The sequence below is a fragment of the Ahaetulla prasina genome, chromosome 1 (assembly GCF_028640845.1).
Source record: "Ahaetulla prasina isolate Xishuangbanna chromosome 1, ASM2864084v1, whole genome shotgun sequence".
In the NCBI taxonomy this organism is placed as follows: domain Eukaryota; kingdom Metazoa; phylum Chordata; class Lepidosauria; order Squamata; family Colubridae; genus Ahaetulla; species Ahaetulla prasina.
In genome coordinates, this window is record NC_080539.1 from 48,837,468 (window position 1) to 48,858,522 (window position 21,055).

The window sequence follows — 21,055 nt, forward strand, 5'->3', positions numbered from 1 at the left end:
AATGAAAACGCTGTCATATAAAAGAATTGCATTTTTTTTTCAATTTTAACTTTGACTTTCCTGTCACTGAGTTGATTTACATATCATTGTCAGTCAAGTCAAGACAGTCAAGTTTCATTACAGCTTTTCTTTCTGAGAACCTAGCAATAAACAAGAATGATGGGTCAACACCAGCAGAACTCAGTTTCCACTTAAGGCCTGTTTCTCTGATGAAATAAATGTAATACCAAGGGAAATTAACTTTGCAAGTTGAGTTCTTAATCTAAGTCAGTAGTTACATAGTCAAACAGTTTACTTATATTCAATTCTATTTTGCATAGTGATAGTCCCATCTCTTGATCATGGGAATAGTTGGACCATCCATCAGCCTGGCCAGCTACACAATCCTTTCCCTCCCAATTTTCATAAGACTTCTTTAATAGAGGCGGAGCTATCAGAGTCCATGTAGCTTCCCAAGTAACAGTTGAGAATGACTCTATGTTCAAAATACTTCAATAGCTGCTGGAACAAAATGACCATCACATTTTGAAATAGCAAATTAGCACCTCTGAGCAGGCTTTTATATGCTCCTTGTGGGTCCATCTTTTACCAATATTATATTTTAAAATGCTGACTTATCTAGTCTTGTGATAATTTAAACACAGCCTCCTTTTTTAATTTATCTTCCCTTCCTCCTTTCCTTTCCTTTCCTTTCCTTTCCTTTCCTTTCCTTTCCTTCCCTTTCCTTCCCTTCATCTCGTTTCCTTTCCCTTCCCTTTTGGTGTTCTGGTAATTTATTCATCCCCAAACACAGTAAGTAACTGCAAAGGGTTTTTTTTGTTTTTTTTTTTATTGAAAAAGTTTTAACAAACAAAAACATTTCCCCCCCCTTTTCCCCCCCCTCCCCACTACAAAATTTTTTTAAAGACCAATAGGAGTTTGGGACAGTGTCCCTCCATCAGCCATATACAGTAGGAAAATATATTTAAATTCCTTGGAAATTATATAGATTCCCTACATCACTAGGGAATTTATATTGTAAGTAAACAGGAGGAAGGTTAGGAAAAAATCTTTCTTGACTTCTTGTTAAAAAATGTGGTATTAATGCCAGTGATAATTGCATGTAACTCAACTTCAAAGCTTGATGCTAAGGCTTTACATATAAGATGAGCAGCTCATTAAATAAAAAACAAATATCAACTCTTTACATTTGAGATTTACAGAATTGTCTATGATTTCCTCCCTCTTTTCGTGCCATTCTTTTGCCTAGTAAATCTAGATAATTTTTAATGTGATGAACCCCATAGATAATACAGATTCAGAATGAACAATTGTCTCAACAAAAAAAAAGATAATGGTGTTTTGGGAACAGTTTTTCCACCTATATTTAATGACCGAATGGATGCTAGAAGACAGACACATAAGATAGTTAGGATAAGTTTTGTAACCTTCATATTACTTAAGATAAACTGTTAATAAAGTGGAAACTGAACAAACATAGCCAACCTTTAAAAAGATATATGATGCAAAGACTAAAGTTTCACCTATATGACAAAGTCAATTATTTGCAAATTTGTTATCTAAGAACGGTAAAAATATAATAGGAGTCTGATAGTCCCTTTTCTGAGTAACAATTTTTATTATATTCTTCATCAGATGCCTCATCATGAACTGCAGGTCAGAAAAGCTTATGCTTTAGAAAATTGCCTAATTAGAAAAGGGGCTACCAGATTCTGCTTGATTTTTTTTACCATTATAGACTAAGACAGCTCTCCTCTTACAGATATTTCTCAAGTTACGACCATAATTGAACCTGGATATTAATGTCATAAGTTGTGACAGTTATAAATGACCACAAGTAGACCTGATTTTATGCTGCAAATGGCCATAAATAGAGGCCAGTTGGCAAGTGTGCAGTGTTTGGGGAGGGGACATCAGAACTTTGAAATCAAATAAGTAGTTTGGGGAGGGGGTCTAGAGAAGCAACATTTTCATTTCCCATCACACTGCTCTTTAATTGAGGTTTCAAAATCACTATTTTTATTTTGACATATTTACCTGTAATTAATTGAACCTGGTTAATGGAATTAACCTAATTGTAGTTGTTTACACAATACTATGAACCAAAGCATGTTAGACTTTTGGGTTAATTTTTGTTTCCTACATCACATAGATACAATCACTACAGTATTAGTGGTGGGTTGCTACTGGTTCGCCCCAGATCAGATGAACCGGTAGTGGTCGCAGCAGGCTCTGTCCACCTGTCTGCGTGCACGAGCGAACCGGCAGCAAACTAAATTGAAACCCACTACTGTACAGTATGTCATTTAAAAGCTGAAACAGCTGCCATCTTGTATTCTTTTAATCTGGATGCTGTATTTTAGGGTTGTCATAAACAACATTATTCATATAAACAAGATCTACATTACCTGTCATAATTTGAAGGACACAATAAAGTCTGAACATTAAATGAATTTGCAGTACTGGAAAAAAAGTAAAAATGGCACATATTCTAAGTTCAAGTGCTTTGCAAACACAGCCTAGGAGTGTACAGGCGTCTTCCAACGCAGAGTATAGTGCCCAAATGAATAAGGTCAGTCACCAGACATAAAATAGTAAGCTGTGATCAGTGTACTAGGTTTGGGCTGGGAAGATCTGAGTTCACATCCATGAAACAGCACCATGCTCATTGATCAGTTTCAGGCCATTCACTAATTTATGTCCCACAATTATAATTATAATGAATGTAAAATAACATACTCTCTTGGTAGCCAAACCTCTCTGCCATTTAAGAAAAAATGTCTTTAAAATAGCGTTTCTCAAGATGTGCAGACTTTAACTCCCAGAACTCCCCAGATATGTATAGCTGGTGAATTCTGGGAGTTGAAATCTAAAGATCTGAAAGTTGCTGAGGCAGACAAACACTGCTCTACATCTCCCTGCCAACCAAGTTTTTTGTATCAGTTATTACTATTATCAAAAATGGAACTGTTTTATGGTTTTGTATTTTGTTGTTGTTCGATTGTGCAACTGCAGGATCTAAGCCCCACCACATCTTCAGCTTCAATTGATACTGCCGGGTTGTTAGGCCAACTGTATTGATTTCCCAGAGGTACTTTTAATGTCAAAGAATGAACAGCGGTGGATCAGAAGACAATGAAAGCCTCTTCTCAAGTAAATGAGTTTGCAGCAAAATCCGGAGCACAGCTCCTCCGTTTAACACAGCAGAGGAACCAACAGCAGGCAGAAAGACTCCAAAAGGCGGGAGAGGGCAGTGTAGTCCCCATTCCTGGCCAGAGAAAAAGGCTGTCACAGAAACAGAAGGTCGTGACAGTACCCGGGGAAGTAAATATATCTGCCTGAGGTTTACCGAATGTCCAGTGTTAGTAGTTTCCTCCTCTATCAGGAGGAACCGGTGCGCTGGAAAACTGAGGGGACACCAAAGACCCAAATCTCTCGAAAATATAGTTGTTTCCCGAATGCCATCACTCTGCTAAAGAAATAATTCCCTCAACACTGTAAAACTATTTACTAAATCTGCACTACTATTAATCTTCTCATCGTTCCTATCACCCATCTCCTCCCACTTATGGCTGTATGACTGTAACTTTGTTGCTTGTATCCTTACAATTTATATTGATATTATTGCCTAATTGCTTATTTGTAGCCTATGAGTATCATTAAGTGTTGTACCTTACGATTCTTGATAAGCGTATCTTTTTTTTTTATGTACACCGAGAACTTATGCACCAAGACAAATTCCTTGTGTGTCCAATCACACTTGGCCAATAAAAAAAAAATTCTATTGCAATAAGGTAACTCCCAACAGCCTATTGTTGCTCTCGCCGTTCTTTGTAGCCGGCGCTTTGCCTCGACTACCAACCCAGGAGGGGGACGGGAGAAGGCGCGGGATCGCCCCCTCGACCGAGCTCGTAGTAACCGATCTAAAACTTATCTTGACGAATGGGTCGCTCGCAGTTCCCGCTAGTTAACTCCTCAATCGAGCAGAGATGGAACGCCAACCCCCCCCTTCCCATAACTCGAACACGTGGGTCTCCAAAGCCAGAAGCGAGCCAGCCCCAAGCCGGGAGAGGCGAGAGACGCGCCTGGGCTAAGATCCTTTTCGTGCCAGTCAAAGGTTTTGGGCTTCAGCGCCTCGTTCTCACCCCACTCTCGGATGGTGGGGGTGGTGTCGTCAGCAGCTAACTTCCGCGACCGCCGCCGATTCTCGGCGCTCCCGTCCTTTTCTTTTCAATCGGCGGCGGCTGAACCGCAGAATTTCCCGGAACGCCGCATTCCTGCTCTTTGCAAGTCCCAGAATCCGTCCCGGCTTCACCGAGTTTGACGCATACTTGTCGGGGGAGGGGAGGAGGGAACGGATCGGTCCAACCATCTGTCAGCTCTCCGTTTCGAGCCTCCCCGACCTGGAAGGAGCCCTCCAAGACAGGGACTACAATCCCTATAACCCCGCGCCGGGCCAATGACGGTTCTCTCTGGAGAAAACCCAAAGGCGATAGGTTGGGAGAAGGTTGGGTCTTTTCCGTTCCGTTGTTCAATCGGCTCACCGGATCTCTTCCTTCTCTCCTCCCCACCCCCCACCGGCTCAGCAGCGATCATTTGAGACTCAGGCGCTCTTTTGAAACCAGCAGGGCTCCTGTCCCTTTAAGAGCTGCGCCTCGGGGTGACGTCTCAACGAACGCAGCTCTTTTGGAATGTATGCAAATGAGCCCTTATGTCTTCGACCAACGAGAACCCTCGCCCGGTCCCCTACAGCCAACGGCGTCCAAGCGCTGCTAGGGGGCGGCCAATAGATGCAAAGCGCCGGCTCTCACCATATAAGGAGCGTCCTCGCCATAAAAGGCAACATTGTATCGCTTTATATGGGGGAAAGATAGCGGGGGGGGAGGGGGTGCCCCGGGCCGGCGCTGATCCTGACTCCGGTGTAAGGCAGCGGCTAGGAAGGCGGGCGGAGGCTGGGTACAGGCGAGGGGGCCGGGTCGGAGCAGCCGGCGCTCGGGCCCATGGCAGGGCCGGTCTGACCCGACGGGTTAGCCCCACATGGAAGGAAGAGGTGGCGGCACCGGCACTATGTTACCCAGCCAGGCCGGGAACGGCGCTGCCGCCTTGGCCCGGAGCGCGGTCATGGGCATGGCGCGGACCTCCTCCGGGCGGCCAGGTGCCGGGCTTCCCCGTGGGGCGAACGGCGGCGGGGCTGCTGCCGGAGTCCGCGGGCCCGGCAACGGGACAGGCCCTCCTAGCGGCCAGGGGACGATCGGCGGTCGCTTCGAGCGGGATGTAAGCGCGGCGGCGGTGGCGGCGGCCAGCGGCAGCGAAGGCGATTCGGACTCGGCCGAAGATGAGGAGTTGGTGGGCGAGCGCCGCGGCATCAAGCGGACTTTGGGTGACATGGAACTGGGGGGGGGGGGCACGGAGGCGGCGGCCGCGGCGGCAGCGGCCGGGGCTTACGGCGGAGTGAGCGGGGCCGTGAGCGGCGCCAAGCCCGGCAAGAAAACCCGCGGCCGGGTCAAGATCAAGATGGAATTTATCGACAACAAGCTGCGACGCTATACCACGTTCAGCAAGAGGAAGACGGGCATCATGAAGAAGGTAGACCGCGATCGGGGCGTGCTGCGGGGGGCTGGGGGGGGCTGGGTGGAGAAGCGGGCTGCCTTCCAGGATGGTCGTGCAAAAGGGTGACGGCGATCGGAGTCGATGCGGGGGCTCTGAGAAGAAGGGGGCGGCAGGTCTTTGGCGGGCGAAGCAAGGAAGGTGCCGGAGCCCAAAGCTGCTTCTCGGCCGCCGGTCCCTTAAACGCGGCGTCTGGGGATGCGAGAGCGCTCTTGAACCCGCTTAGGGGAACTGCTCTTCAACTCCACGTGTACTGCTGACATTTGCAGCAACGGCCGAGCTTCGACTTGCTTGTCCGGTGCAGCGCTGCCTCTCCCGGAGGATCGGGCTAGTATTGATACCGGAAGGGAAGGGAAGACACGGGCCTACCTATCAGCCGCTTTCGCGCCGGAAAGGCACGCCCCATTCAGGCCCGGGTTCAACTCCAGGCAGAGACCCTCGCGGGGAGAGAGAGCGAGAAAGCGAGCTTTAGTTTAAACCAGGGGTCTCCAACCTTGGCAGCTTTAAGCCTGGCGGAGTTCAACTCCCAGAATTCCCCAGCCAGCTTTGCTGGCTGGGGGATTCTGGGAGTTTAAGTCCTCCAGGCTTAAAGTTGCCAAGGTTGGAGACCCCTGGTTTAAATACAGCAAAAAGGTGATCCGCTGCCCTCCATTAGCCCTAAGTGAACCAGGGGTCTCGCTTCCGATTTAAACACATTCCGTTGACCTATCCTGCGCAAGAACCGAGCTTGCTTTTCAAACCTCTCTCTCTGCTCAATCCGGGAAACTTGGGCAATGCACTCCGAACACGGCTGTAGAGACCCCGAGTTTCCATTGAGATGTAAGGGTTGTGGTTCTTTCTGAGGATAAAGGGGAAGAATGACCTGCACGTTGGAAATGCAGCAGAAGATCCATCCGTCTGTAGGAAGGGAATGAATGTTAAGCATGTGTCCAAACCAGTATCTTCACTGGTTCTTACCTGTCAAATAGAATTTCACTGGATTAATGCTGAAGATGATTTTGATCAGACCGGCACCTTTGTTTTGTTCAAGGAAATCTACTCCCAGAGCAGAGTGCATAGGATTGGAACCTTACTTACCTTTACTACCAGTTTGATCGTGCATGCACAGATGACTTTTGATGATGTTCAGATCAATGGGCGGAGCCTCCCACTGGTTTCACTACCAGTTCTATAGAACCGGTCCGAACCAGGGGAAACCCACCACTGGTTAGGATGTATTCTAATATGTCACTAATAGACTTAGCAAACATACCTAAAAACGATATGCAGCTAGACGTTTCTATGTCCAACTTGATAGAAAATACTTTTTTGTCAAAAGTATAGCTATTGTTGGAACTAGGTAACACTAATATTTAGTTGACTTTTTACTCTTTGAGTGGCAAAATGGTCACCCATAAAACTTTTAGACAACTTAAAAAAAACCCTTCAAATATGATCTTGCGGTTTCTGGAAGTTTTGGGTTATAATCCCAATTACTTGCAATCGTGGACAAAGTTCAAGGAATTGCCTTTCAGAAGTGTTGGACTATAACTCACCAGTGGCTATACTAACATTTCTGAAGTTAATTTTATAAATTGATAGATCAGCATGGACACTGAAGAATGTTGACAGCCTTTGGCAATAGTCTGCCTGGCCCAGAACTTTGTTAGATAAAAACACTGCTTAGCCTGATCCTTGCCAGGAATAGCATAAAAAGCATTATGTTTATTTTATTTATTTATTTATTTATTTTGTCACAACAATATATGTAACTATCATACAGAAAGGTTATATAGTATATAAAGGTATAAGCATATATATATAGGAAAAAGAAAAGAAAAACAATAGGACAGGAATGGTAGGCACGTTTGTGCGCTTATGCACGCCCCTTATGGTCCTCTTAGGAATGGGGTGAGATCAATAGTAGAAAGTTTTTGGTTAAAGCTTTTAGGATTATGAGAAGAGACCACAGAGTCAGGTAAAGTATTCCAAGCACTGATGATTCTGTTACAGAAGTCATATTTTCTGCAATCTAGATTAAAGCGGTTGACATTAAGTTTAAATCTATTAGTTGCTCTAGTATTATTGCAATTAAAGCTGAAGTAGTCTTTGACAGGAAGGACATTACAATAGATGATTCTGTGAGTTAAACTTAGGTCTTGTTGAAGGCGACGGAGTTCCAAGTTTTCTAAGCCTAGGATTTCAAGTCTGGTGGGATAAGGTATTTTATTGTTTTCAGAGGAATGGAGAACTCTTCTTGTAAAATATTTCTGGACACGTTCAATTGTATTGATGTCAGAGATGTGGTGAGGGTTCCAAACAGGTGAGCTGTATTCTAGAATTGGTCTAGCAAATGTTTTATATGCTCTGGTTAGTAGTGTGGTGTTTTTGGAAAAGAAGCTACGCAAAATTAGGTTTACAACTCTTAGAGCTTTTTTTGCTATGTAGTTGCAGTGGGCTTTGGCACTTAGATCATTTGACATGAAAACTCCAAGGTCTTTAACGGGATGGGGGTCGTCTGTAAGGTAATGTCCATCTAGTATGTATTTAGTTTTTGGGTTCTTTTTTCCTATATGTAAGACTGAGCATTTGCTGGTTGAAATTTGGAGCTGCCAAAGTTTAGACCAAGCGGATAGATGATCAAGGTCGTTTTGAATGATAGAAGTATTGTCAATAGCTTGACATCATCAGCAAAGAGAACACAATTACTTGAGATGTGGTCACAGAGATCATTAATGTATAGTATAAAGAGTGTTGGTCCAAGGACGCTGCCTTGAGGAACATTATGTGTGCGTATGCATCCCACAGTAGAATTTGGATCACTTTAATGCTGCAACTGTACTTCTGGGTGCAATTTTAATGAATTCTGAAAAATCGTGTCCAGTGCTTAGTCTGTATTTCTGGGCATTCCTTATTTATACATTTTGGCTCTTACTGTTTATAGTATCTTGGAGACAAAATAAGAAAGTAGGATTGTCCAAAGTTTTTGGTCTTGTGCAAATCTGATTCCTTATTCAGTTTAATTATCATTGATATTGGCTTCAGCTAAAGTTAAATCATTGTTTAATTAGGGGTTTCTAAACCATAGTTGGCTGAATTTACTTAATGCCAAGCAGCACAATAGTACCAAGACTAAAACTCTTGTTTACAAACCACACTGGTTGAATTCACATTACAGTCTAAATTAAAACCAAATAATGTTATAGCTTGGTGGGTGAAAGATACATTTTTTGTTGTCATGAAGCCACTTCCTATTCATACCAGGGCTTCTGCCCTTTTTAGAATTTGGAAAGAGACCATAACACTTTGACTGCCCAACTGGATGGAAGTGGGGTTCCAGTATCCAACACTGAGCTACTCATAGTCTCTCTGAACTAAGGTAACCCTGATTTTCCCAATATCATTCCCTCTCATGACATTTGAAAATTGTTTGGTTGGGGAACGCTGGGTTAGCTTATGTTAGAAGCCAGTGAAAAACATCCATTCCATTTATTTATTTATTTATTTTTATTTATCAAATATATGCATATTTCATTGTTTTATCTCTACACCATTCAGAGATGGGTGGTGCATAAATTTGAGAAATAAATTAAAAAAATAGTAAGATTAAAAACATTTTATAATGCTGCATTTATTATTTTGGGTAACCTGAGGATTTTAAAAATCAGCATGAAAATATTTTAAATATTTCATATTGACTTGTTCATTAAAACAACATTGTCTGAGCACAGCCACCGTTCTGTAGTTTGAAAACCATCATTTGTGGTTTACTACATATGCCGCTAGCCATTTGGGGTTGTTCAGCAAATGATGAGCAAGTCATGTAGTGTGGCAGTTTTCATCTGGTGTGCTGTGGCACATTGGTGTGCTGCAAAAGATATGCAGGTGTGCTGTATCAGCCAGAAGGCTGCTTCCTGTGACTTCACCAGTGGGCAGGTTGCCTCCATGTTTCTTCACAAGTTCCAGCAATTAGTGACATCATAGGACTTCTGGTTTAGTGACACAGAAGTTCCACCTATCAGTTGAGATAAAAAAGATTGAAAAACTCTGGTCTACAGTAGTGTAATATATCAACTCAGCTACAATACATTGTTTCTTATGTTGGGTCAAAAAGTCATTTGCAGATATTTTATCTAGAGTCAATATTGGTCTTCTCAGTACACACAGTTTAGTCCCATGTTGTAGTGTTGCTAGTCTTAAAATAATGGAGGAGCTGCACATATGCAGCAGCACCTGTTGGGTCATGATCTTGCATATGACTTGTTGCCTGCAGCCTGACTCAAGAAAGGGTGCAAATTTGTAAAGTCTTGATGCTTTCTTGCCATGGTGAAGAGAAGACAAATATATCCTTTCTAGGACTGCCCTGAATGACCGACAGTTGGGAGATCTCATGCTGTTGATTAATTTAGCCTTCCAATGTACTTTGGCACTTTATTTTAAAAACCAAAACAGTTTCCAAAGCAACTAAAAATGATTAGACATAGCTAAGACCTTGTCTGCAAGCTTATGATCTAAAAGAGAAAAAGGAGCGAAGGAAAAGAAAATGCAGGCATTATTTCTCAAAAATTTTGTCCATAGTGAAGACTCAAAACTATTCAAATGCTGCTATCAAGGTGGCAAGAGCCACAGGATGGAATAAACGTTAGAAATGTAAAATTCTCAGCCATACTTTAAAATAGCTGGGCTTTAGTTTGGTGCAGGGGGTTGTACTTATGATTTTGAGGTAAGGGGAAAGGCTGCAGAGTAATGCAAGGTGGGGCAGAATGGGTGTGTGGGCAGCACAGGGATTTTCTGTTTTTTCCCCTAGATTATAGTGGAATCTTGCAGGGGCGTGAACCTTGTTTTGAAAATATTATGCCTAATATAAAGTTTTTTGTTTTCTACCTTGAAAAATCAAGGCTGTTAGTTTTCTACAGTTGAAAATGAGATTGCAATGTCTGTTGGGCTTTAAACATACTCTGTTCACATAATCCTGCTTCTGTTACTAAATTTAAGTGGCTTAAATGTAAAACACAGGCTCCTTAACAACTGAGGCTCCTGGATTCCATGAAAAGCATGAACTCTGGTCCGTAGACTCGTAATCAAACTTTCCATAGACAGCATATGGAAAGCATGAATATAACTTTAATGGGATTTCCAGAAAAAAGCAATGCTGGGTAGTAGATGCTTGAGCATCTACATTCAGCTTTGTTTTTCATGTTAAGTCATATACAGGCAATAAATGGAATGATGGCTCAGTTGATGGCACTCCTGGGTGACCTTGTCTTAGCTCCGAGGCTAAACAAGGTCAGGCCAAATTTGTTCTCAGCTTAGAGACTACCTGGGAATGTAAAGGCTGTCACTTAGACTGGGAAGCTAGGGCCATCTTAAAAGAAGGCCATGGAAAGTCGCTTCTGTATTCTGGCCAAGAAAAGTGCATGATGTCACCAGGGATTAAACCTGACTCAAAGAAAAAAAATCTTTTTATATAGCCATAAATTATATGGCAAATTATGGAAATCACATTGAATCACAGCAGAAAAGGAACTACATATTTGTATACAGCTGCATAACAGTACTGGGTGATCTGTCTGACATGTTCGTGTTGGCAATTAAACATTTCTGTACTGAGCTTGTGGATATTCACCCTCGAAGAAGTACCATAATACCGTGGAGAAGATGCAGATTTTTCAGAACCATTCAAGAGCCCATTTTTCCAGAATTCTATGAGGGATGATTTGTTTTAAAAAAACTGGTTTTATGTTTGTGTTATAAGTGTGCCCTAGTTTTTATTTATTAATTTGTGTGCCACCTATCTCGTCTAGAGGCAACTAAGTTGCTATGTATAAGCATATCTCTTGATTTAATTGTGCCTGTTTAGGAAATAGTAACAAGTATATAAAAATTAATAATATCTCTGCCTAAAGTATGCAAGTATTAGATTCTGGATCATTATAGCTGTATATTTTTACTCCTGTCACAAACATACAGTGACATAGCCACTACACTATTCCTTTTCAGGGTACACAACATGTAAGGCACAGAACAAAATGAGAAATAGTGGACAAAGAAGTCAAAGGCAAAACATTTTTAAACAAGGAAAATAACTTTATTTTTTATTTATGCCATCTATTATACCTCTATCTTTTTGCCTTTGCAAACTCTACCTGCTTCTACTACACTATCAGCATGTATTACTTGTACAGTATCTTTTGCTCTTTAAACGTCTCTTTCTTTTTTAAGATGTCATCAATCCAATTGAGCCATGATGTTTGCTTTTTCCTCCTGACCCCATTCATTCTTCCCTTAATTTACTCTTTCTATATGATCCAGCCACCTCAACATCTCTCAATATGGTTGCTATTTTTTGTATTTAATCCATATTAACTCAGCACCCATCCATTGTGAAACCAGTCTTATTTTACAATACATAATATTTAACCTAATCCTGCTGCTCTCAACTTTTATATTTCTTTTATATTTATTGCTTGCTTCATTGCCCAGAAGCCTGTCTTATGCCTAGCATTGTTACTTCCTTTGACAAATATGTTTTCTGGCCTGTATAACAGTCCACATAATATACCTTTCTACAATCAATTGTTTGTCTTACGTTTATATGATCTAGTTATTGGAATATAAGCAACAACCTGCTAGCTTGCAGATAAGAAATCTTAGCTTATGTGTTTGGGGTAAAACTGAGCTTTGGCTTCACTTGTGACATACTGGCCAAAATAGGCCCCAAACGACCAATACTTCCTTAAGGCTAGTACAGACCTGTAGCACCTGGCGCAGATAGCTGATAACCTAGTGGGCTCTTTTTCTTTCTTAAATGCAGTGTAAATGTTTCTTTCACATGAATATAGTTGAAGAATAAAGTCAAGACAGTATTCCAATGTCACGTTTCTAAGAATGCTCAAATAGTTGCATTTCAGAAACTATCATTCCCCTTCTAGTAGATATGGGAGTTTTGTTTTAATGGAAAAATGTTGTGAATTTATACAGAATCTCATTTTTGACCTTTATCTCCTGTATAAACAAAACAAAACAAAAAGGAAAGGAAAAATTGTTACTATGTAAAAACATACACAGAGTGCAACTTTTATGTAACCGATGTACTCCTGTCTAAGTGGCATTTAAACTAAGAACAATTCCAAAATTTTGTTTGAATTTTTTTTAAAAAAAATAATCTCGTGTATTTTTAACTGCTCTGAGATAATTTCTGTTGGCATTTAGTTTCAGTGAATAAGTTTGGTAATATTTTATGGGTATTCTCACAAAACTATTGTTGGGGAGGCTTCCTATTCCCAAAATGACTTTTATGGAGGTGCTGCTAATTACAAAATATTAATTTACCTGGATGCCCATTTGTCAGATTTCTCTAGCAACAATCAGGAGGGAGAAGAACAATTATCTCTAAGTTCAGGTTAATAAATTTATTAGAGAAAAGTTTCTTTAAGAACACAAGAAGTTCAACTGCTGTGTTATGGTGCTGTTTTATTTAGGGCAGGGCTGTCAAACTCCCAGCCTATGGGCCGGATGCGTCACGTGCTGGCCACACCTGGTTTAGTGAAGGGGGGAAAGTCCTGGTACGTCACGTGACGCCGCTGTGACAACATGAGTTTCACACCCTTGATTCAGGGCAGGGGTCTGCAATCTTGGCAACTTTAAGACTTGTGGACTTCAATTCCCAGAATTCTGGGAATTCTGGGAGTTGAAGTCCACAAGTCTTAAAGTTGCCAGGGTTGGAGACCCCTGATTTAGGGCATTCCTCTCTGCAAGTTACAAAACTCCGCAATACTAAAATCATGAATGGGGTCCAAATGTTCTGTTTTCTGAAAAGATCTAAAAATCAGTGGGTATTATTTTTATCCAAATGCTTTTTATTATTTGGATCATCTTCAACTAATTTTTAAAAAATAATAAAACAATTGAAAAGGACGACCACCAACAGGTACCATAACACAGATGACATTTTTTTCAAAAAACATGGTAAAGATGAAGAATAAAGCAGTCACTATATGAAATATAAGACTGGATTGTGACATGACCTGAGTAAAGGTCTTTAACCCTGTAAATGGGGTATCATTATCACATATGAACTACTCCAGTCAGAGGAAGATCCAGATTGAAAACCTAAACCAGCCTTCTGCCTGATGTCATTCTAATATGCTGGAACCTATTTCCTACCATTCATAGCCAGCCACAATTGGCTGGAAATAAGGGGAGCTATCAATGAACATTGGCTGTGACTGGATCACAGTAATGGTAATAGTAGCTGAACTCAGTGGAAAAACAGGACATTGAAGATGGGTGATCTAAGTGAATAGGTATGAGCAGATATATTAAAAACTGTACCATATTCAAGCAATTGCTGATAAATCAAAAGTTTCTTGTTATGAGTATCGAGTAGCCGTTCTCAAATATTTTGGTCTCGGGACCCCTTAACCTTCTTTAAAATTATTGAGGACCTCAAAAGAACTTTGGTTTATGTGGGTTAGGTTGATTGATACTTATTGTATTAGAAATTAAAACAGAATTTTTTTAAAAAATTATTTGATTTTCAGAACCCCCTAAAATCTTGCCTTTGCTTACAGATAGTTCCCATTAGCAACTGTCTTGTTTAGTAACATTTTGTAGTTACAGCGGTGATGAAAAAGCAAAAGAAAGCTGAAGATCATACGCACCATGACCGTTTTATTTAGCAATAGCTTTGTATAACAACCAGATTGAAAGTCCTAATTATGATCACTAAATGTGGACTACCTGCATTTATATTCTATCAAATATTGCAGCATTTGTTAGTGATATGGTCAACCCATGTTGTCATTTGTCCCCCTGGACATATTGGTAGCTCCCACATTAGGAACTCTTGAACTAAGGCATATTAATGAGGAATGAAACTGAAGCTTGTCTCGTTTATGAACTTTGTTATAACTATATTGGGCCAGTGAATCCTGCTTCATAGATTGACCATTTATTGCACATCTACTATTCTGGTTGTTTCCAAAATGTATTTTAATTGTGCTAAAAGGATGTTGCTTTGATTTTGATTACCCTATGATCTTCTCAAATAAACAACTTAGTAGTTTTTGTTCAACCTAGAGTCTACCAGGTCTGTGCATGTAAAGCAGAGGTGGATTTCAGGAGGTTCTGACCAGTTCTGGAGAACCGGTAGTGGAAATTTTGAGTAGTTTGGAGACTCGGTAGTAAAAATTCTGATAGGCCCCGGCCCCACCTCTTCTCTGCCTCCCAAGTCCCAGTTGATTGGGAGGAAATGGGGATTTTGCAGTAATCTTCCCTTGCCATGCCCCACCAAGCCACACCCACCAAGCCATGCCATGCCCACCAAGCTACACCCATAGAACTGATAGTAAAATTTTTTGAAACCCACCACTGATGTAAAGGGTGGGTAAGACTTATCTAGGGTGTTAGTTGGATGCCATAGCTTCTTGGGCTGCAGGTATGGAGTGAGTTTTGGTCCAGACAAATTACTGCATCTCTTGGCCATCCAACACACAAAGATACATTTGTAGAGAACCTCAGATAATTCATTCTGATGCAGTACATTGCAGACTCCAGGCTATTCACATGAAATTCTCAGGATGGTTAGTATATTCTAGGAAGCATTGCAAAATGGGAACTGGACTATTATTTGCACCTAGTATTTGTCATTCACCCTTTGCTTTAAAAAAAAAAGAACACAACAACCAAACTGAAAGATTTAGACTGGTGCTATTGGAGGAAAAAATGCATTGTGTGATTGCAAACCTCCATATATTGTCTCCATTTGAGAAACAGCTTAATATTCTTGCTTTCCCCTTGCTGGTGGTATGAAATGAAGATCATGGCAGCTGTTTCTCTTTGGGACAAAATTGAATAGCTTCTTTTTTTCCACTCAGCTGTCCTGCTTTCTGGGTATATTGCTAGAGCTCCAAGTTCTTAGTGTGTTGCAGACAGTTTAGCTAAATAAGAATGAAGATGAGTGAAGTTCTTGGATGGGAAGCCCTCTGGACAAAACTCTACCTAGTATCTGGGGAATAGTGTAAGATGCTATCAAGCAGCTGTAGGGAGGTAACAGCTTCTTGCCATTAGTGTAGTTGGCTTTCTAGAAGTTATTGACCATTGTTCAATAATGGGGTCAATGAATAGCAATAGCACTTAGACGTATATACCACTTCATAGTGCTTTTACATCCCTCTCTAAGCAGTTTACAGAGTCAGCATGTTGCCCCCAACAATCTGGGTTCTCATTTTACCCACCTCAGAAGAATGGAAGGCTGAGTCAACCTTGAGCCGGTGAGATTTGAACTGCCGAACTGCAGCTAGCAGTCAGCTGAAGTAGCCTGCAGGACTGTACTCTAACCACTGTGCCACCTTGACTCTATGCTAAGGGGTTACAGTTAAATCCAAGGAAAAGGGGTTGCTCTGCTTTAGGAGTTCAGCATATTTAAGATGGAGACCTATTTGACATGAAAGAGCAGCTTGGTCGGATGCTTTTTGATCTCACCTTTCTCTGGCTCTCCAGGTGGCAGCAGCTGTGAAGAGGATGCAGTGATGTATAAAGCATCTAGAATAGCAGTGGTGATCATTTCTGAGCCATTTATATCTTGCATGCCTTATTCAAAGGCATTGGTTATTGTCATAGTTCAATTACTGCAGTATGCCCAAGGTCAGGGGTCGGCAACCTTAAACACTCAAAGAGCCCCAAAGGCCCTAACTGGAAGCCCCCAGTTCAATTCTGGAGCCAACCAGAAGTCCGGTTCCCCCCACCATAGTGTCTCTTCCTTTTTCCTCTACCTATCCTAACTGAAAGCCCTATCAATTGTGGAGCTGACTGGCGACAGGGAGCCGCAGCAGAGGGATGAAAGAACCACATGCGGCTCCAGAGCTGCAGGTTGCTGACCCCTGCCCCAGGTGGAGCTATCCCTGAAGAGTAACCAGAATGCAGCATCTAGGTTTCTAATCAATATATAATACTGGGATTACAGGGTTGTATTGAATATTTTGTACTAGAAGGCAGTTGCTTTCCAGAGCAATTCAAAGTGTGGGTTTTCATCTTTAAAAGCTATAATTATCTAAAGGCTTGAGCATTTTAAAAGGACCTCTTTCAGATAAACCTGTCAAGATGCTAAAATCTATAGAAAGGGTCTTTAAAATCTTTTATCAATCTCTCTTATTAGTCTTTAATCTCAGTGCTTGTTTTAGTGCCTTCTAGATTGCTTCTAATATGTTAAGGTGCTTTCCTAGTACAGGTAGTGCTTCATTTAAAACTATTTGTTTTTGATCATTTGAAGTTACAGTGGCACTAAAAAAGTGACATGACTTTTTCACACAACTGTTGCAGCAACCCATGTTTATGTGATCAAAATTTGGATGCTCGGCAACTGGCATGTGTTTATAAAGACTGCAGTGTCCCAGGATCATGTGATCACCTTTTGTGACCTTCTGAAAAGCAAAGTCAATGGGGAAGTCAGATTCATTTAATAACCAGGTTACTAATTTAACTGCAGTGATTCATTTAACAAGTGTGGTGGCAAAAGTTGTAAAAGGGGCAAAATCACTTAATTGTCTTGCTTAGCAACAGACATTTTGAACTCAGTTATGGTCATAAGTCAAGGACCATACTTGTACTGTTACTCCCAGTACAGATAATCCTCAATGACCACAATAGAGACTCGAAAATTTGTTAAGCGGAACAGTTGTTAGTGAGGCATCATGTGAGCACACCTGATTTTTACAATCTTTTTTGCTGCTGTTAAACAAATGGCTCGTGGTTGTTAAGTGAGACATCACATAACTATGATTTGTGACTTCCGCATGGCTTTCCCGGTAACTTTACTTATTGGAAGCTGGCTAAGAAGGTCAAAAAAAAAAAGAGATTACATGACCACAGGATGCTGCAACCATTTTAAATGTGTGACACTTTTATCATGACCGTGGAGATCCAATGGTCATAAGTCTGAGGACAGATACTTTTTCAGCGCCAGTGTAACTTTGAATGATTGCTAAATGAATGGTAATAATTTGAGGACTATCTATACTCTCACCTTTGGGGGGGTGAAGGACACGATTGTCATGTTTAATCAAGCCCTTAAAAATCTAATGATTTATTTTTGTCGCTTGTAATTTTGTCTGCACTTTTATTTTGTTTTGCTTTTTAACACCTAGGGTAGAAAGATATAGAATAAATAATTAGTTTTGGGCTACTTAGAAGCGACAATTGGCTGCTTGAACTTGCTCATCTTGCTACGTATCAACTCAAACACAATTTAGATGCCATAATGAACCTGATTAAAATTCTTTTAAGTCTAGAATGCCAGGATTGGCAGAAGTGGAAGGTTCTTGAGCACCTGGCAATCTGTGTTCCACGTTGATTGGATTGCCCTTGGGATAAAAATGCCCCATCTACTTTTGCATGCACCGGAATCCAGTCTTGCTATATCTCTAGTAAATACCATTTTAAGGGTTCCTTGAAATGGATGGAGTCAGACATATAACTGCAACGGGCTGCAAAATACAAACTTTAGAGCAAGGTCTCCAACCTTGGCAACTTTAAGCCTGGAGGACTTCAACTCCCAGAATTCCCCAGCCAGCAAAGCTGGCTGGGGCATTCTGGGAGTTGAAGTCCTCCAGGCTTAAAGTTGCCAAGGTTGGAGACCCCTGCTTTAGAGCACCTTGGTTAAAAGACCATGGTGTCCAAGATTGTTAGATTCATTGCACTAGAAAACATGGTGAGGAGTCCCCTGAGTAGGCATGTTGTTGCATTGATTTCAACGTAGGAGTATACATGCATGCCCTTTGCTCTTTTAAATATGGCTATAATTAAATATTTAAATATTTCTCTTACCAGTTCCTTCTACTTTAGGAATTCCATTCTGGGCTTAGCTCACTTTGCTTCTTTTTCCTGTGTGACTGCTTGCTATGAGTTACTGTGAGCCAGAAGAGTCTGCAGCAGTGCTTGAAAACGGAATTCTTCAAGTGGATAGCAGATGTGTATTTTTAAGAACTCGCCGTCATGAAATAATGCTGGCACATTCTCAAAGTCTCTTGAACTAAGGATTGATTTTCTGTAGCTCAGGGTCCCTAATGTATCCAATCCGATGCCTTGGCTACTAAATCCGTTTACAAAAGCATTGGCAATAAGTATTGGCTTTCAGCTATTTGCATAGCTGAGGATCTCTGGCTTATTTTTGAGTACTTTCATCTTTGTTGTCGGTTGAATAAAGTTTTGCAAAAATTCTGGCTGGATACTTCTTCATGAACTTAAGCCAGGGCACATGCCTGAAAGCTGGACTTCTGACTGCTGTTTTGCTTTCCTTTTTACATTTTATTCATTGACAGGAAGCTGACTGCTTTACGTTCTTGAAATGATCTGAATGCTTTGGCTAGAGACAAAATGTTCTGCATATGCAGTGATGAATTATAATATAATGACGGTCAGTTGTATTTGTCCCATTCTTTACGTAAAAACACAACACTTGCTTTTGCACTGACATATTCTCACCCAGTTTATTTTGGTCTGGCTATGGCAGACTGTTTTGCATTTCATTCAGCGTTACGTGAGAAATGTGGACGGAGAAAACTTTGAACTTTTGAAGACTAAGTGGTGGCACAGTGGTTAGTTTGCAGTATTGCAGGCTACTTCTGTTGGCTGCCGATTGCCAGCAGTTTGGCAGTTCGAATCTCACCAGGCTCAAGGTTGACTCAGCCTTCTATCCTTCCGAGGTCAGTAAAATGAGGATCCAGATTGTTTGGGGCTGACTATGTAAACTCCTTAGAGAGGGCTGTAAAGCACTGTGAAGTGGTATATAACTCTTAAGTGCTGCTGCAATTGCTAAATATTTGATAATCAACTTTGTTTGACAATTGTACCAAAATTATTATTTTTACTATCGTGTTTCCCCGAAAATAAGACCCTGTCTTATATTTGTTTGAACCCTGAAATAAGCGCTTGGCCTTATTCCCTTGCACTCAAAAGCCAAATTGAGCTTATTATCAGGGGATGTCTTATTTGAAGGAAAACAGGTAATTTGTTGTTATGAGAGTGACTATGAAATTGTCACAGAAAATTGAAAATGAAGATCAAGATCACAGCAGCATTCAGTAGCACTGAAGCAACCACAGCTTTTCCATATTTCATTCCCTTCGGAGTCCTGGATGTCGGATTTTGGACACCTTTCTGTAAGTTAGCTCATTTGAGGTATCTTGGTTCAAAAATGGTTGCTCTTCAATGACCATTTTGCCTATTGAAAGGTTACGATGAGAGTTTTAGTATAGGTAATCCTCAACATAAAACCATAATGGAGTCTGTCCATTATGTTTATATCTTATAATAGTAATAAGACAAGTTGCTCATGTGATTGATCCACTTTTACAACTTTTTTGTCATGGTTGTTAAATAAGCCTGCCAGTTGTAAGTGCAAATGATATGGCGATCAAGTCAATGCCACGATTGTAATTTTTGCTGAAAATCAAAAGCGCTGGTTTTTGGCAAAACCATCGTAAAATGCTGTCACACGACCAAAAGATGCTGCAAACGGCCATAGATGCACCTCTGTTGCCGAGTGCCCAAATGAGGTCATGTGACTATGGGAATGTGTGACCATTGGAACATTGGAACGTAGGTTCTGGTCATAAACACTCTTTTTTGGATAATTGTAACTTGGAACAGTCCCTGACCTGTGACTGGTTGTAAATTGTAAATTGTAAATCAGACTACCAGTAGTAGTTTTGACATAATATAAGGTGTGGATCCAGATATTGTCGATGTAAAGTTAGGTTTATAGATTAGAACAGGGTATGTCAACTTTTCCAGCCAATTACAGGTAGTCCTCAACTTACAACTACAATTGAGCCAAAAATTTCTGTTGTTAAGTAAGACATTTGTTAAGTGAATTTTGCCCCATTTTATGAGCTTTCTTGCCACATTTGTTAAGTGAACCACTGCAGTTGTTAAGTTAGCAACAGAGTTGTTAAGTGAATCCGGCTTCCCCCGTTGACTTTGCTTGTCAGATGGTCGCAAAAGGGGATAACATGGCCCTGGGACACTGTGACTGTGACAGATGTGAGTCAATTGCCAAGTGTCTAAATGTTGATCAGGTGACCATGGGGCTGCTGTAACGGTCGTAAGTGTGAAAAACGGCCATGAGTCACTTTTTTCAGTGCCATTGTAACTTTGAATGGTCACTAAATGAATGTTGCAAGTTGAGGACTGCCTGCATTTATAAAAGTCAGAATCTTGTCAATTTCATGAAATTTTGGCAGTCATACTCTTGATATGCTATCTAATGTCAAAACTTTGTGAAATCTTACATAAAAACACTAAAACTTTGCAATAATTGACAGTGCTGTGAGGCTTTGCCATATATTAAAGGCATTCATACTATGCAAATTATAGAATCATAGGGCAGCAAGGGATCTTGAAGGTCTTCTAGTCCAACCCCCTGCCAATATGTCTTATTCCATACTGTACAAATGGTTGTCCAATCTTT

At 41.0% G+C, this 21,055-nt stretch overlaps 1 protein-coding gene across 3 annotated transcripts in view; it reads left to right on the top strand.

Moving 5' to 3' along the window:
• The first annotated feature begins 4,867 nt into the window (after nucleotides 1-4,867).
• The window catches only part of SRF (serum response factor), a 90,996-nt gene continuing 74,808 nt past the window's right edge, over nucleotides 4,868-21,055 (top strand). For 2 of the 3 annotated variants that reach the window (XM_058165167.1, XM_058165168.1), the window contains exon 1: nucleotides 4,868-5,586. In XM_058165167.1, the coding sequence (XP_058021150.1) occupies nucleotides 5,038-5,586 (549 nt within the window). In that variant the 5' untranslated portion in view covers nucleotides 4,868-5,037. The remainder of the gene's footprint in view (nucleotides 5,587-21,055) is intronic. The other variant, XM_058165169.1, reaches the window with a different exon arrangement.